Here is an 18,349-nt window from a genome sequence, read left to right as displayed (position 1 = left end):
AAGGTATGAGGTGTCAGAGGACTTGATTTTGCATCAGGTTGAATCATTTGAAGCTCAGCAGGAGTTTAAGTCATGATGACAGACACATTTGTCACTGCTTTGCATAGCCTATACAAAGTGAGACAAAATGGCAGACACACACACACACACACACACACACACACACACACACACACACACACACACACACACACACACACACACACACAAACAGAGGATGATTAGGCAGAACAATCACCAACACACCCACAGTTTGGACTGAGTCACAGAAACCAAGAACTCAGAGGCCGTTTTGACATTTGGGTGTTTCTCTCCGCTCTTTTAAAAAAAAATGTGTTTCTGCAAAAGTGGTGCCAAATTGTTTACCAAAATGTCAATAAAGTGCAAAACCTTTTAGCAAATGTTTCAGTGATAAGTGGTTACATTAGGCAGTTGCTTTTAGTTCAATTTGGATTTTGCAACACACAAAATAGCTGAATATAAGTGAACATGTGGTACATATAGACCTAACTTTTAGCTGTCCGGAGCAGCAAAAAAGCCACGTTGCATTGGTCTCACTGCCAAAAGTACCTCAAGTGAAACACTAAGTTCATTCTGTGTGTGGCTTTGGAGGAAAGTCATTCAAATTGAAAGGTGGATAGATATCATTTCAACAGTTCTTGTCTGATTTGAGATGTTGAAATGTCCTCTCTCATATCCTGCCTGTCTTTGCACTGTGAAACAATTACAGTATATCAGAAAATGTCCCAAATACCTCAGAGAATATATCTTTATAGTGAATCTCTTGGGACCATAAGTATGCCCTGCAAAACAAAACTGACTGAAGATGTGATCTCATATTTAAAGTTAATCTTCTTAAACAATTCATGCAGTTGTTGTTGGGTATACTTCTGAGTGACGGCGGCGCTGGAGGAGTGTCGTCAAATCAGAATCAACTTTGTCATCAACTTTCAACCTGATGGTGGCACTGGAAAAATATCAGGGGTTTTATGATTCATCTTCTTTAGGTATCATCCTCGGAGACACAGAAAGTCCAAACTAAAATCCTGTGAAATCTGGCACCAAGGTGTTGAGATTTCTATCAGATTTTCTTTTAAATGGACTAAAGTTTAACCAATGCATGAGCTGGATAAAAGCATTTTAAGGTTCATGTTCTGCTTCCAGTGTTTAGATTTTTAGTATTATCTTTATTAAAGATCCTTACAGGTTGAAAAACACTGGATGACACTAACAGCACTCGCTGAATTATTATTTTGAACCCAACTCATGCACATTTATAATCGGCACAAAAACAGAAAACAGCGATTTTTAATTCAAACTTTTTTATTACAAAATATAAATAGCAAGAAAAGCTTCTTCTTCCTTTGCTAAAACAATGTTTTCAGTGACGTAAATAATACATTTGAAATAAAAAAAGCTTTTTTTCTTCTTTTTGTTGTAGGTTAGCATGCTACAGCTCATACAGTACATGTGATAGCAGCTCCCGCTCAAAGTAAAGGACAGAAAAGAGGATTGAAGGAAGGGGAGAGCTGACGATTGTAGATTTAAAACAATAAAAAATAAAAGTGTTTTGTCTTTCCTTCCACCTCAGATCCATTATTACACATGCCTTTACGGTAGGAGTCATCCAGCTTGATTCAAAACAAAGACATGGAGCTGTTTGATTTCCATGGACAGGGGTTTTAAATGTGTCCCACCTTATGATTTCACATCCTGCAGAACTTGTGTTGCCTTTCTATCATTTGAAAGGCAGATGATGGAGTAATAGTGGCTCAAGTCGTCACTTTAAATGGCTGAATGCCACATCAATTTGGCAAGTTATATTGCACAAGAATCTCTTTTTCAGAGATTGCTTTAACTCCCATTAAATATTGTATTGTATATCAAATGTATAACAGATTTTTTTATACCGACAGCTAAATCTAACTTTAATAAAGCATGTCTGAATGTCTCTCGCAGTAAAGTTACTTAAAGCGTATCAGGATTTTTCTAATATCTTAGAAAAAGTTTTTTCAAGGAAATCAATCAATTATGTTGTGGTTGAAAGCCAATTACCCACAATGCACCTTGCATCAGACTTGTTTAGCTGCAGGGGTAAACAAGTGGACTAATTAAAATGGTCCATGAATTCACACTGAGGTCAACTGATTCAAAACAGAGACCAAATATTAAATCATTTATATTTCTTGGGTCAGCAAATGACCAAAAATATGATTCATTTATTCTGGTCATCTATCATTTTCACTTCAAGCTTCAAAACATCGATCAATGATCAAATGTGTCCAGATGTGAAATCCAGTTTCTCTTTCCAAAGTCCAGTGCAAATAGGAGTGTGTGAAGAGTGTGAGGGTGAGACCAGGAGAGGGTGAAGGGGTGAGGAGGAATTAAGAATGTCTGGAAAGTCCGTTTCCATCTTTTCCATCAAAGTGTTTCAATAAAACTAAAGAATACACATTTTACGCGCGGATGCCATCTGTGCGTAAAATGTTGGAGAGGTGGAGAGGAAGGCAGGCGCACAAACAACAGCTAATGTCAGAGGTCTTGATTATTTAACACAGCGGCTTGGCTGTTTTGAATGAGGCATTTAAAATAAAAAAATAGAGCTTTTACTTCCCGACCTCGTCAAGCACTCTGCGGTTGAGCAGCGCCTGCTCCCTCTGGTTCTCCACCTTCGCCATCTGGATCATATTCCTCAGCAGGTGGAAGGTGAGGTCGATGGACAGCGGGGGATCTTCGCTCCTCTTCAGCAGCTGCACCGCCGCCCGCACCGCCTCGTCCTCCTCTTCAGCGGGCAGCAGGTGCAGAGGGTCCGGGTGTCTGCTCTCCAGGAACCGCAGGATGTTCTCGTCCAGTAGGTCCGAGGAGGCGGTGCTGTCCCCGGCCGCCGCCGCCGCTCTGAGGAGAGCTTCCTCCAGGTGCTGCATCTGGAGGCGGCTGCTGCCATCCAGCCATTCGGGGAGGACGCGCGGTCTACCGGCGGCAGGGCGAAGGTGCGAAGAGAGGAGGACCGAGGAAAGGAGCAGGAGCAGGGGCACCGGCTTCATGTCCTGCAAACAGAGGGGAATATTAACATATTATACACACATATTAGAATAATCGAAATTAACACTTAAACATACATGTTCTACCCACTTTTGGAGTTTTCTTTGCATATTTACAGTTTGCATTGATGTACAAATGAAGACAATGCTAAGAATGCGAAGATTATTAAATAAAACGAACTATTCAGTTTTAATTGTAAGATCATTGAGGGTGGTTATAACTACTGTAGTCCTTCGCAATATCTGGTCAATCTTAAGGCATTGTCGATGACTTTTCCACGTTTTTGAAGTAGCATAGAGGATGTTATCTTGTGCATTGTATGCCAATAACAACAACGCTGTTCATGCAAGAAAAAGAAGAAGCAAAATACGACTTTTACAGGAACTGTTACAAGGCTAAACTTCAGTAAAAAGCACGGGAAAAAACCAATGCACAATAAGATAATAAATACAGGATTTCTGAAAGGACGCCGATCTAGCTGCACTGTATTGTTCCTGCCACGTTCTCACTTGATTAAAACACGTCCAATTCTACAAACTTTGCATACAAATAAAGAGTGAATAGCTGCTGTACTCACTTTAGTGTCTCCAGAAGCTGCAGCTGAACTTTGTGGGTCTCGGGTTGGAGTCTGCAGAGTTCCTGTGAGCGGGGACTGCAGGATGAAGGGTTTTATACATCCAGCCTGCAGCTTTTGACGTCAATGCCAAGCTCAGACATTCGTTTGGAAACTGGACAAATATTGAGAGTCCTGAGGGACAGCAGGGCATGCTGGGATCGACAGGGAACAAAGGGGGGGGGGGGCATCTTTTACAGGATTATTTCCCCATCTATGAGGGAGGATAAGGAGGGCTTTGTGGAGGGGGATCCTTTAGAAAGTTCCAAGGTTTCCTCACGTTAGGGATCCCCAATTCAATGTTTTGGGTGTTAGATATGCCAAATTACACATGCGATATTTCCACTTTTTGGATTTTTAAATTGTGCAAACTCTCTTGCTATTGCCACTTGGGAGATTAGTAAGCTATTCTGAAATGTAATTGACTTTTAAGTGAATTGAATCCTCTTGCAAACTAGAGTCTGATCTCCCTTACAGTCAGTTAAAGTCATGTTTCACCTTAATTAAGTTTAGTCAAAGTGACAAATTAAGCATTATAGGCTCAGTCTTTGAAGATCTTGGATAGCCAAAGTGCTGAAACACCTTTTTTTCCACATGCATTTAACACTTGTATTGAACATGCATGGTCAGATCTCATAATCTCGAAGCAGTCATGGAAAAAGAGGCCTTTTTGAATCACTGCTGTGAACTGAAATATTAAAAATCCCTTCTCTGAGAGCTGTCCATGGTGCTGATCTGTCTGACACAGTTGATAATAACAGAGTTTATGAAGTGTTTGCCCCCCAAATGTTTACAGACAGCTAACCTCGGTACGCCACATGGTTAAAGTGTGATTTTTCATTTAGAAATCCCCTTTTAAAGTCTCAGGAGGTACGTACAGTACATTTTCAAAACTGGGACTAAATATTCTGGTATTGATCAAAAATAATGGTGAATATTATTTATAATTGATCAAAATCAGAACTTTTTATCATTTTACACAGACTCAGCTACACTATTAGTTTTATATCCATGTTTTTAGCAGGGCTGAGTTTGGAAACAGGTGATTTTATTGTTGTAAACACAAACAATTACACTATGAAGGCAAAGCTCTTAATTTATCTTTTCAAGGAAGAAACTCAATACTGTACGAGTTGATTATGCATATTTGAACATGAACATTTGAAGAACAATCCACAAATCATACTATTTGTAAAGGTACATTCTTACAAAAGAAAACCACTGGTGCTTTCAGCCCAACATTGAGTCTCCTGTTGTATAGACTTTAACCTGAACATTTCATTTATGCCTCATATACAAGATCGAGAGAGCAGGAATATGCACTGTATCTTCATTTAGTCACCTCAGTTTTAATTAGAAAACACAGCCAGCTTTGGTGCTGAATCAAAAACAGATTCCAGATTTCCACAAATAGAGGGGGGGGTGGGGGGATATTTGGCAGCTTGTCCATGAATTCATTTAGAGGTTTTGTGCTTGCTTTGCCCCGATATAGCTGAAGTGTGTTTGTGTGGAAAAACAATGAGAGCGGTTCACTTGGCTGACAGCCGCTCAGCAGCCTCCAAACAAACCAGAGAGTCAGTGAGGTCAAAGTCACCGTCAACAACAAACTTTAGCTTCTATGGACTTTGTTGTTGTAAATGTGCACATTTTCAGTAGGAAAAGATACTTTATATGTAATGTAATGTACATTTCAACATAGATTGTCAATGCACTGATGGATTCAAGGCTCTATTTTGCTATTTAGTACTAGAGGTAGACTTTTGTTTAACAAAGCTTGGCTATTTGATTGCCCTTAGACATTTGTTTTGTTAAGTTTTCCCCAAAAATAGAGAGCATTACAGACAGATTGCAGTGCTACCTTAGCATACAGACTCTATAATAAAGGGTTAACAGAATACCCGTTAATGTTGAGCAATTTTTAGTCTCATTTGTATTTTTTAAATCGTTTTATTTTCATCATATTCAAAAATAAACACCTTAAAATTAGGAATAATATATCTGCCACCCTTCGTATGTCGATAGTCAGCTATTTAGTAAATGCAGTCTGACAGATAATAATCCAATAAATGTTTAAAGGAGTAGCTTAAAATGTTCACTTCATTACTTTTCAAGAGATACAACGCAAAACAAACAGTTGGTTAGCTTAGCTTAGCTTAGCTTAGCACAACGACTGGAAACGGAGGGGAACAGCTAGCCTGTCTCTGTCCATTATAAAATATCAACCAAGCAGCTTCTCTCTAAAGCTCAAGATGAACAACAACCTTCTTGTTTTTTACAGAGATTAATCAAGATGCTTTATTAATTAGTTAGCTTTAGAGTTGCGGATGCTAGCTGTTTCCACCCGTTTCCAGTGTTTGTGCTAAGCTAAGCTAAGCTAGGCTAAGCTAACCGGCTGCTGCTTATAGCTTCATATTATCGTACTGACATGAAAGAGGTATATTATCTCACAAATATCTTCAGCATTCCTTCAGCATCTATGAAACAAGCGCATATTTCCAGAGACATAGTTTATTTATTAAAAGCTTCACCAAAGACGCATCAATAGACCAGAATTGTAAGAAAATAGTTACTAAAGTAGTATTACATTATTTAGAGTATGTAAACTAAAATGAATCAGTTTTAAAATTCACTACTATTATAGACAAATGAGACAACCTATTAAGGTTTTACAAATGAACATTTACCATTATTTCAAGTGATTGATGAAGTAGATGTTTTAGAAGGCTGTTCTTTTGTAAGCAGTGGCTGTGAATGTGTGTGTGTGTGTGTGTGTGTGTGTGTGTGTGTGTGTGTGTGTGTGTGTGTGTGTGTTATTGTGCGTACGTGTGGCTACACCACTGCCAAATCGGATTCCATAAATAACAAACTTTCACAGACATTTATGCAAAGTTTGACTTTCAAGTGTGAATGTGTCATTCAGAGTAGACAAGCACTTTCTCCCGACCTTTATAATGAGTCAGTCACAGTTTTACACTTTGGAAATACCAGCAGAACAAAGTTAGACCATGCCACACACACATGCACACACTACAAATGAGTGTAACATCATCATCCTGTAGACAGCTGGACTTGTGATCGTGGTTCACATCTTGTTCACTTTCCAGGTCAGATAGGAGTTCCAGGCGACAGCGACGATCTGCACCACAGCCAGCCTGCAGCAGGAGGGACAGGACAGTCTTTATTGAGATGCAGTTAACAAAAGAGTCTGGTTGTTTCATCTAGAGAGACTATAATGCTTTTTCCTATGAGATACAAGGGCTTTAACTATCTATTTTTGAAGTTCAAAGCATCTATCAAGGTTTTGAAACATCCAAAATACTCAAAACAAAATCCACATTTAAAATAAGTTATTAGTCGGATTTAAAAAAGTGTTTTTTTTTCAATTCAATCCTATTTTGTATTTAGCAACGCTCTAGAGTTATTGGAGATGTTTGAGCTAGAAGCAAGACAAACACCAATTCCACTAATTCTGAAAACAGCGCAATGCTAATTGTATTCGTTTATCCTAATCTTTATTTGCATCTGTGCAGAAATAACACGTTAAAACAGAACATATGAACATGCAAACCCCTGATAAAAAACACCTGAGCAGCACTAACATGCATTGAAAAAGTCACTGTTATAGTTACCTGTGGTGGAGTGGAATGAAGTAGAAATTGGCGATCTGCACCGGAGGCCAAAGCTGAAAAAACAGAATATATTCAGAAGACAAAATGATGTACAAAATGAAGTCAAGAGTAAGTCAGTAAAATGGTGAGTTCACAGGAAACACTTACGTAGTAATTAGAGATGAGCGCGTCTGTGTAGTCCTGTGAACAAGGAAGGAATATTGTATTTTAATGTAACAAGTCACTTTTAAATGATATTCACAAACCATTCAGAAGCTAAAAGTAGCTCTCGAGTTTGAAGAGAGGCCTGAAAATACAGGATATTTAAGAAGAAGCTAACGTATTTCAGCATTAAAAGCAGCTTCTACGCCTTACAAGAGTTACAAATCATCTGCAGCAGGTAATGATGCAGTTCAAAGTTCATAATAATTCAAAATGAGAGGCCATTTGAGAAGGTAAATGAACTCTGAACCTTTGAGTTGTCTTTCAGGACTCATAATAAAACAAAAAGTTTCTTTAAATCCTAATTTATTCATCAGTTACTTTAATAACACCTTAAACATCCATCTGGTTTTCCCATCTATTGGAAGGATCACCTGTTAACGGATCTTTTAATAATTATAACACAAAGTCTGTTTTCACAGCTCTTTTTGCTCTCAGGTGTTAAGGGAAGAGGCATCATGAGAAAATCAGGGACTGGTCGCACCTTTTTTTGTAAGAATCTTAAAGGAAAGGCAAGATACCAAGCCCCTGAACACTGTACAAAACACTTTAAGCGCTGTCTGAAGATGGAAGGAACCCCAGTGTTTTGCACTTAAATGCAAAAGTTTACCTTCATTGTTAAGGGTCTCTAATCCTCGCATAAATCAGATTTCACTCTGAATGCTTAACACTTTTGGTGAGAAGTTTCTGAGTTTGGATATAAAACATCTGGAGGTAAACATTAGAACTTCCTGCCCCGTGCCGAGTTCAGGTTCAGCTCTCCAACATCTCCCCTCAGAGAACCGTTAACCTGCAGGAGTGTGTGGAGTGAGAGATGGTGATGTGTTCAAACTCAAGGTGGTGTGGAGTTTCTTTCCAAAAACAATGAAGTTTCAGAGCCAACAATATCAGCACATGGCCAAATAATGGTTGAGTTATTGGTAATGATCAGCACCCTGTAGCTACACTACATCACAAGTCTTTTTGTGGTATGGGAAGTCTTTTTACTTAACGACGATGGAAAGTGTCCAAAAATCTTAATTCTCTGGGGAGTTTTTCAACCAGTTTGTGTCTCTGTCCATGGTCCTGACACATGAAAAAGTGTGTATTCAATGCTTTAAAACCTGCAAAGCGATAGATAAATATAACTTGATGCATACACACAGCTTTTAGTCATTCAAGCTCACAGACTTGACATCCATAATTTCCCTTTGAGTTGCAAAATAAAATCCAACATTCATCACACACTTATTGTCACAACCTTAGTACTGATTTACAAAATAGTCGGATAGTATTTAAATCATGTGAAGGTGACACGAAGAGATTCAGACTAGAATAAAGTGTTAATGTGACCCAAGCACGCTGAAAAATATGCAAATATATATAAATAATAATGATAGAAACTACAGAAATAACTGGAAATTAATGTAATCTAGTTAAAGCTCCTTTAAGTTTGATAATATATTCATGTTTTTGGCAAATTATGTAACAAAGGCTGGTCGATGCAGACCTCCACATTGAATATAAAAGGTGTGTGTGAGAGTTGTTTGGGTGTAAACACACACCCTTTCATATTTACACGTAATACTTCCCCATGTCCTTCACCTAAAAGGTCACCGTAACGTGACTCGACATATTAAAAACAACGAGCCAATGTTCCAGTCGTAATTTTTTGTCCTGTTTTTCTAATTAAGGCCAAACAAGCTGCTGGGCCACCTGAGGTGATTGCTGCGTCATACACACACACACACACACACACACACACGTCAAAACGGTTCCTCACACACTCCGCAGAAGACGGGACGTTTCTAAGATCTTTTTCCAATCCCTCTTAATAAAAAGGAAGTTAATGTATTGATTTGGTTTTTTGCCATCTCACATGCTAAATCAGACTAGATTTAAGGGATTTTTAAGGGATTTCTTGTTTGTTGTTACTTGTCTTATTAAATAAATGCATCTAGACTGGGAAAGGAAACAAAGAGTGGACCAAAGGGGAGTTTCCTTGCAGATTTACTGCTGTGCTCTAGGGATAACACTTACTTTCAATAGTAAATAATCAGTTGTCTTGATTAATGAATTCATTTCAAGGTGTATTAGATGTCAGACATATTGTTTTCCCCTTCCTGTGGGAATGAGTTTACACTATTGATAATAAAAGTCAACAGAAAAAACAATGAGACAATACAATTACACAGAAAAGGTTGAAGTGAAAAAACATTTTGCTGATCTGACAGCTTTAGTATGAAGAATAGAAGAGTTCTGCTTTCCTTCCAAATCTGAAGACAGCGTCCAGCAAAGAAAGGAGTCAGACCCCTAGCTGCACCTGAGTTTAACTTTCTTTTTAAAGAGAGTCTCCATTGGCTTTCCTCTCACATCGTCCCCTGCCAGGTGGCCGGGTTGTAATGAGCGCATTCGTCATTTACTTTCTGTCCTTTCTGACATTTACCAGTTTGGCCTTTCTGCTCCAACGCCGCGCCTCCTTTGGTAAATAATTGATGCTGCGCTGGGTAAGCAAGGCGGGACGGACGTTTGAGCAGCTGGCACACAATGACCTGGCTACACACACACACACACACACACACACACACACACACACACACACACACACACACACACACACACACACACACACACACACACACACACACACACACACACACACACACACACACACACACACACACACACACACACACACACACACACACACACACACACACACACACACACACACACACACACACAGGTATGAGTCACTCCAGCTATTTCCACATTCTCCTCTTCCTCCATCACAGGAAATGGCTTCTAATAATAATGAGAGGTGAGTGTGTGAGGGCAGAAACAAACAAACTTCCTGCATGTGTGTGTGTGTGTGTGTGTGTGTGTGTGTGTGTGTGTGTGTGTGTGTGTGTGTGTGTGTGTGTGCTCATCTACCTGGACTTTCATCACACAGGTAAAATAGCAGCTTGTGTCGAGTCTCGGGTTTAAATATAGAATGAAATCCAGTCGAATCAGAATGAAAGAGGAGCCAATTATATCACTGCATGTCGAAGTAAGGGATGAAACAAGTCCTACAGTCCATAGAAAAGTGTATTTCATATAAAAACAACACATAAATTCAAGAAAGAAATCTATATGATTTAATTGTTAAATGTTTTGAGACAAAGGACGAAATACTGCAATACAAAGGTGTTTTATAAGCTAGAAAATTATAAATAATGATAATAATATAAATACAAATTAAATGAAAAATAAAAAAATTAGAATTAAATAAAAAATTAAATAAAAAATGTTTTAAATAAGAAATCAAATGAAATAGAAAATATACAAATATATATATGCAATTACTGCAAAACTATCCATATGAAACGACACAAAAAGCACCAATAACATGACAAACATGTATTGGAAATGACCTGTTCTGTGCATTTTGCAGCTGAAAATCTACTATAAAAGAACATTAAATATATGGTTATCGCTTCTACTTTTAAATTGTTATTGCACTTATTTAAAGATTAAATATCCATATTTTTCAGTGACCTTATCTGCCCAAACCCACATTCTCCAGGCTGTGGCAGAGCATACTCCTCCCCCTCATTGTGCCTTTAAATAACAGTCATGAATTTGAAACGAACCGAGGACAGTTTGGGTCAAACTCTAAACTTTTGACCTGTGGTGGACAAAAAAATTGCCCTAAAAACGACGGCAAAACTGACCACAATCCCCTGGCAAGTGTCCCAGATTTTCAACAATTCAACCGAGGACACTCATGTGAGGACGACAATAAAAAACGAGGTTAGAGACTATTTGTGATTCCTGCGTATTTCAGACACACACTCACAGTTTTTAATAAAGAGTTGCTGTGGAAACTCACACACACACACAACCTGCAGGGTGTGAGGAGTGTGTGCTGTGACGCAGGCGGAGTATGATGATGATGATGATGATGATGATGATGTGAAACAAACTCACCCTCTTCAGTTTGGTGACGTTTTCCTCCAGCGTCAGGCCGTTCAGAGCTCCGGAGATGGAGAGGAACGCTCCCAGGAAACACGGAGCAAAACACAACTGCAGAAACATTTAGAAAACAAAGTTAAGAACAAATCGCTTTAGTGGTTTCACTTTTTAGGTCTGCTTACTGATGTGCAGCATATGATGGGAATGAGGGAATGAAGATAAGTTGAGATATACTTTATAAATTCCAAATTGGGATATTCTTTGTTTCAGTAACTTATGTTGTGGTCTTAAACCAAATTCAAGCAAGTCGGTAAGTAAGAATGCAAGTCACTAAGATCAAGATAACAAAGTGCCATAAAACAGTAGAAAGAAAAACAATGGCCCACGACAAACACACAAAACAGAGTTTGTATAAAGTGAGTCCTCCGCTGCTTTTCTAAATAATGATAAGACCTTTTATTTAGAGGCGCCTTTCAAAAGCAGCAAGGACAGCAACGGGGACCACGTAGGAAAGCAGGAGGGTTTGTCAGGAGGGACTTGAATGTGGTTTCCATTAAGAGATGCCCGAAGATCATATTGAATCTCTTCCAGACTAACGTTGGAGCCTCAGCGCCGCTGGAGTTCAGGACTGACGCAGGGAGCGCATCACTATTCAGGCGCAGCGGCGGACCCTTAGCTCCAGTAAATATTTCAGTGTGTGGAAAGCTCGGCGCTCTTGTTCCGCGGCGTTTCAGTTTAAGATGCATTTGTTCTGCTGATCAAACAGCAGAGGGTCTGACGGGGGGGAATCACGGGAAGAGCAAACAGAACTACAGCAGCTTTGATCTGAAAGTGTCACACTGAAATAGTGTTGGAACTCTGTGTTTTTGAAGCCCCTTCACACCCTTTAAAGAACCCACAAACATCTGGCTTTGGTTTTTGATTGGTAGTTTTCCACTTTTGGTATTCCCGGGACAAATTACTTTACAGGTGGAAACATAAATCCAGTTTTTTTATTCCATATCCGGCGAAACGCTATCAACCTTTGTCATTTTAGTCGAAATAGTCTTCGTGTCATCGAGGAGCGCTCAATTATCATTTTCAATCAGTAGATACTGAGCTTTTGAAGAAAGACTCAATAAGTCACATATTTGTTCCATTCAATGCTACTTGAAGCTTCTAATTTCTAAGTCCTTTTACTGATAATATAACTTTAATTGTGCTTGAGTAAAATATGACAATACTTCCTTCCCCACTGAACACAAGAAGATACATGTAGAGGGATTAGTCAAGGAGCAGGTCGCTCTCTTAACAGGTATAGCTCTTTAAAACCTGCATATGTTTGCTTTGCCTTTATACAATAACGAGTACTGGAAGAAGAGAGGGTTGTTTTGCTCACCTGGTCAGCCAGCATTTTCTTCATGGCAGCACTTTTAGTTCCTCCAACCACCAGGCGGTCCAGGACTTTGTACCAGCTGCCGATCACTGGTCCCTGTGGTTCAAAAGAGACAAAGTAAATATGGTTATTATGGATGGCTTTATTTTAAAATAAATACAGTTAAATGTTTTGAATGAGAATAATGATGTGTTATCTGAATTACTGCTATGGAAATCTCACTCTAAATGATTGCAGTTTTTTTCCGAATCCTCCAGCACAATTATAAATATGACTTTTATTTTGAAACCAAGTTAACCACACATCACCATAAAGCCACCTCTCCGTGCAGACTGCATATTAATCAGACGTGACCCTCTAAACCTCATAGATTATTAATGAGGGAGTATGATCCATGATGTGTGAGCGATGAGACAGATGCGTGTTTCCAGATGAGCGAGTGAACACGTCTCAGTGTAACGCGACTCCACGTGTGTGTGAAGGCAGTTTCCATACATCCTTTCTCTACCATTTAAAACGACGAGGCGGCAGATTGGCCGAAACATAAGACGATTATGGAAGTATAAATAAACTTTGCTTCCGCTGCGGTGGATTGTGCGGCTGTCAGAGGACGGGGGAATAAGTGAATTCACACACTGACAAAAGCATGAAGAGATATAGAACATGGATAAGCATGCAAGTGTGTCATGCACGTCATAAATAGTCACTTATAGATCTAAAAATATGATTTTGATGCTACTTTCCCCTTGAATATCTTTATGTAGCTTCACATATACTCACTGATGTCATACAGATATCCCATATTTGATATAAAAACAAATCTAATGCCCCATTAACAACAACATACTGGGACTATAATTAAAGGGGACTCCTTAATAATAATCTCTTTGATATAGATAATAATACCATATTAAAGAGGAAACATCCAATTAAACACTGAGAGGTCAGAATTAGCCATGCTTTCTTAATAAATAAATAAAACTCACTTCTAACAAAATGATTTATTCATATTGGTTTAATATTTTCTTTTTATTAATAATTGTTTTGAATGTATTTGGTTCTTTTTCAACATTGTTTAAATATTTAGGAGTTATTATTGGTTTGTAAATACCGGGACAGGTGGGATACATTTTTGATTAACATATATATATTTGATTATCACTTTTTATCTTGTATTGTTAATTATTTTCTTAATTGTTATTCAATATTTTTTAGACTGAATAAAATCTGAGCAGCACTCTTACTTTTCATTCCTCTATTTTGTATATGTTTTCTAAATGCAACAAGACTCAATACTTTGCAGACCCACCACGAAGCAGAACCCGATGCTCATCATCTTGGCCGTCCTCGTTACGTTGTGGTTGTTTAACCCTCTCCTCTCAATCAGCTGCTGGGAGATCACATCCCCGACACCCACCAGAGACCCTGCAGGACACACAGGTGCAGTGGTCCTACAGGTGAGTATAAGCTGCATTATTCGCCTTTTGTCTGAGGAGCTACTCCTACTTGATTCCTTGTGACCTAACCTCTTAACACACCATCCAAAGTCACACAATAACAAACTGACCAAAGGAGGCCGCTGTAGAGCAACGCTGTGTTGCTGTTTTGTCAATAAAGTTTGGAGGATTTGAAGTTAAATTGCCAGTGTGAAAAGGCTGTGTGATGGCCAGGTAAAGGTGGAAATAATCGAAATATTCTGAACAATTAATTACTTTTAAGTTGCTTTTTTCTTTTAGAAATCTTATATAAATTGTGCTTTTCAGATCATTTGTATCTATTCTGAAATACATATATTAAAACACTCACACTTCACAATATAATAAAGGACTTGTTCTTGTAAGGAATCATACCAGGCAAAAAGGAACAGCTGTGACGTCCATTTTATTTTAGCTGGCTCCTTTACTTTTATTTTAAGAGTCCAGACATGCTTTCACTAGAGGTAAATATGTCTATGACCAGTTTAAGAATCAGAAAAACAATAAATATTATATAGCTATAAGATATTAAACTGACTGTGGATGAAAACATGATTCAACCCCACTTCAAAAATAAGAAATCTCTCTTTAAAGTCAGATTTCTTTCACGACTTACATTAACAGCACAGTGTAAGAACTTAGACCCAGCTGAACATAAGGCAACCTTTCCTTAAAATGTCACAGGAGGATTAATAAAGAGGGTTAGGGTGACAAATGGGACAGAAAATGTCAACTGTGGAACATCAGAGCAATAAATTCTTCGTGTCAGACGCCTCGGAGGGCAGGGAAGAGATCAGGGGCTTCACACCTCTGTTTATGATCATAGGAAAGAACAACTTCTATTAAAACCTCCAGGAAAAAAACTGACAAACATGAACATATTATCACATTATAAAGAGGGCAATAATAGAGGAACGACTAGGGTGCAAAAACACATGTTCTAACGTCACATTTAACATTTTATTTCAAAGTTTTATCAGAAATTGATTAAAAATGAAAAATAATCAATTTGAAAAATGTCTTATTTTTATATTTTTAGAGTAAATTATTGTATTTTGTGAATTTAGAGTGCACATTTTAAATACTTTTTTACCCCTGGGTAGATTAGTAGTACTGAGTTTGACCAATTAAACATATCATGTGTTGTTGTCATGTAAAAAGCAACTAAAGGTATAATTTAAGTTAAACGTATGATATTTCTATTTGAAACGCAGGTGAGAAGGAGTATAAAGAAGCAATTACTTCACATTTATATTCAATTAGTAAATGTACATTGAATTAAATATAATACTGTACTTCCTAAAGTTTTTACATCTCTAAATTAAAGTAGTTTCCAGCCCTGATTGATATGAGTTTTATAAAGGCAACTGGTGAGCTTTGCCCCCACCTAGTGGCGGATAAACTGTACTACACTCTAATAAATTCAGCATATTTCTTAAAGAAAAGCACATAGAAACATAGACATTTTGGACTTTACACAATATGTATTGAGGAGGAAATAAGTTATAAAGTCCTGAAATATGATAAACTAAACTCAAGTCAGGGTGTTGTATTTTTATAATAGTGATTTTATATTTTCACTTTACTGTTTCTGTTTCATTCTCGGTGCTTACTCTAGATTTTTCTCAAAGCTAGCAGTGATTAGGAACAAACATCATTTCAGTTCCAAAGTCTTTGTCCTATGTTGGTTCTGGAGGGGCAATGCAAACTGGAGCAAAGGTCAGGAAAAGTGACAAGCAGTGAAACACGTGAAGCCCCCTGGCACACATTTATGCTACCTATCCGTGTAAAAACAACCCTTTCATCAAGCAAGCTTTTTACTCAGAATTATTTGTTTTACTTCAAGTAAGATTGTGAATGCATGACTGACTATTTTCTACCCTGTAGTATTGCAACTCTCATCTTAAGTAAAAGACTTGAGTACTTCTTCCTCCTGTTAATTGGAGTTGCTGGACATATAATATCAGTGTGTAAGAGAGGAGGGGTTCATCCTACCAGCAGTCACTATCTGCACACTCCATGGGTATTTGGTCATCAACACTTGGTAGGATTTCCACAGACCCGCCATTCTCCCTCCTAGGAAATTAAAAAGAAAAAGGACAAAAAAGGAGTTTTACCCACTAACCCCGCCCACTGTCAGGCAGGCAATGTGACTCAAATCAAGCGACCCTGCAAATAAGCTCCCTTATTTCGTCAATTAGGGTTTATCAATTAGATTAAGTAGTTCCTGTTTCCTTAAAGCTGTGTTACTAGTAAGCTTCTTAAACAAATACTTCATGTTTTTAACCTTTTAGAAGATCTGATGCTTTCTGAGAAGTTTGGCAATGAAAAGTTATTATTCGGCAACAATTTCAGTACATGTTGTCCACATAAACAACGAGATTTGCCAAATGTAAAGTTATGTTTTTAAATAAACTACGTCTTTTCTCAGTGACATTTTTAATGCCGAATTAAAGAGAACACTTAAATCCATTAAGGGAAAGTGAAAACTAAGAGGTGACAGCCCATTTTATTTACAAATAACTGAGTAAACTTTCAATTGTCACTTTACTGAGCGAAGTTCGGCGTTAGGTTCAGTGAGGTTTTGGCTAAAGCAGCGAAAACTTGGCAGCAAGTTTAGTGTTGCATCATAATGACACTTAACAGGATTAGCCCGTATTAAATAGCTAGTAACTAACTTTAAGTGTGCAATAACTTGTAAATAAATATAACTTTTAACCTTATTAGTTTCTTAACTCCACAGGTACTGTATGTAAGGACACCAAGCCCACACACACGTCACAGCACGCAGTTTAACAATAATGTGTATAAATACTCACTATTTTGCAGTAAATGTAAATTAAATGTGAACTTGCCTGTTTGTGATCCCGGCTCCACAGAGAGCTGCTGGTGATGCCTTCATGTCCCAGCCTCAGCTCCGAATTCTGAGTTCTGCAATTAAAGACGTACAGGTACGTTCACTTTGTTGTACAATTATAATAGAAATTTCATAAAATGTCAGTGTTGAACCCAAATAGAAGACAAATAGTGATGTAATTGAAACATTTAGTAGGTTTAATATACTTTTAAAATAAATTAATCAAAGAATATTCATAAAATGTGTTAATTGAGATGTGATTGCTCGGCCAGGTAAAGACAATAATATATTTCATTTAGTTAAAAAGCAATTATTGGCATATACAAACTATACAGAATAAATGTATAGATATATTTAGATTTGTTTTACTGCATAACTGATCGAAATAAAAAATAAAAGGAGTTTAATTCTCATTAATTCATGTTCAATTTCCCTATTGAATCTTTATTCTTTGTGGTTATGGTTTGAATAACTACTTCATGTAGAGTTGAATAAATGTACACTTACCTCGTCCTTTTTATCCAATTCGAAAGCACAAAAAGTAAAACCTAGTATTTCCTACAGCCCGGGAAGGCAGCTTAAGGACTGCAGTGTGCGTCACTTCCGTTGTAAACAAAAGTCTGCTGCCCCCTGGTGGGAAACTCCAGAACAAAACCAAAAATCACAGAATCATAACCTACATTTATAAGATATTTTTATTCTGTACAAGGTAAGTGAAACCTACACAATGATTAAGTCTTATTCTCACTAAGTACATTGAACTGAACACAGGTGTGCTGAGTTTCATTAATTAATGGCTGTGATGCAATCAGGTGTTCCAGTACACAGATCAATTAGAGCACCAAAATAGGAATTAGCCACCAGTATTGTTTTTAATTACACCAGTGCTTTCCCAGAGTAAAACGCATTGACATAAACAGTTCTGAGTGACACAACTTTGTAATTGTAATGTGCTTTCAATACAGGTGGGCACTAAAACACATCTGAGTAATGCACATATGTGATGGACACTTTAAATAATAGATGTGTTTAATTTAGTTGCCTTAGCAGTGTTAAAATGAACATATTTAGTCAATTAGTGTCCTATTACGCAACTTGTATCTCCTAATCTACCATGTGTTTTTTTTCAGCCAATATTGTACTTTTCAATTAATTACATCTAACTTTACAGATTCAGATCATTGTTATAAGCTATGAATCAAATCAACCTGCAAAACACTC

General features: G+C 37.7%; 2 protein-coding genes across 2 annotated transcripts; both read right to left on the bottom strand.

The window, feature by feature from the left end:
• Positions 1-2,606: 2,606 nt before the first annotated feature.
• Positions 2,607-3,044, bottom strand: uts1 (urotensin 1). Its single transcript, XM_063902681.1, has one exon. The coding sequence runs from the start codon at positions 3,042-3,044 to the stop codon at positions 2,607-2,609; it is 438 nt and encodes a 145-aa protein (XP_063758751.1).
• A 3,103-nt stretch (positions 3,045-6,147) lies between these two features.
• mpv17 (mitochondrial inner membrane protein MPV17) lies at positions 6,148-17,678 on the bottom strand. The gene is made up of 9 exons (XM_063901382.1): positions 17,636-17,678; positions 17,127-17,202; positions 16,267-16,347; positions 14,106-14,221; positions 12,800-12,892; positions 11,437-11,532; positions 7,432-7,464; positions 7,285-7,337; positions 6,148-6,807 (listed from the first exon to the last, which is right to left on the bottom strand). The coding sequence occupies exons 3-9, from the start codon at positions 16,337-16,339 to the stop codon at positions 6,738-6,740; spliced, it is 534 nt and encodes a 177-aa protein (XP_063757452.1). The 5' UTR covers positions 16,340-16,347; positions 17,127-17,202; positions 17,636-17,678; the 3' UTR covers positions 6,148-6,737.
• Positions 17,679-18,349: the final 671 nt, after the last annotated feature.

This window comes from Eleginops maclovinus, chromosome 15 (assembly GCF_036324505.1).
Source record: "Eleginops maclovinus isolate JMC-PN-2008 ecotype Puerto Natales chromosome 15, JC_Emac_rtc_rv5, whole genome shotgun sequence".
Lineage (NCBI taxonomy): Eukaryota > Metazoa > Chordata > Actinopteri > Perciformes > Eleginopidae > Eleginops > Eleginops maclovinus.
This window is presented reverse-complemented; position numbering and strand designations above follow the sequence as displayed.

Coding starts and splice junctions, on each gene's coding strand:
- mpv17 (XM_063901382.1), bottom strand. CDS start 16,339: ATGGCGGGTCTGTGGAAATCCTACCAAGTGTTGATGACCAAATACCCA. Junction 14,222..16,266: donor TGTGCAGATAGTGACTGCTG/GTAGGATGAACC, acceptor TGTGTCCTGCAG/GGTCTCTGGTGGGTGTCGGG. Junction 7,338..7,431: donor CGCTCATCTCTAATTACTAC/GTAAGTGTTTCC, acceptor CTGTTTTTTCAG/CTTTGGCCTCCGGTGCAGAT.
- uts1 (XM_063902681.1), bottom strand. CDS start 3,044: ATGAAGCCGGTGCCCCTGCTCCTGCTCCTTTCCTCGGTCCTCCTCTCT.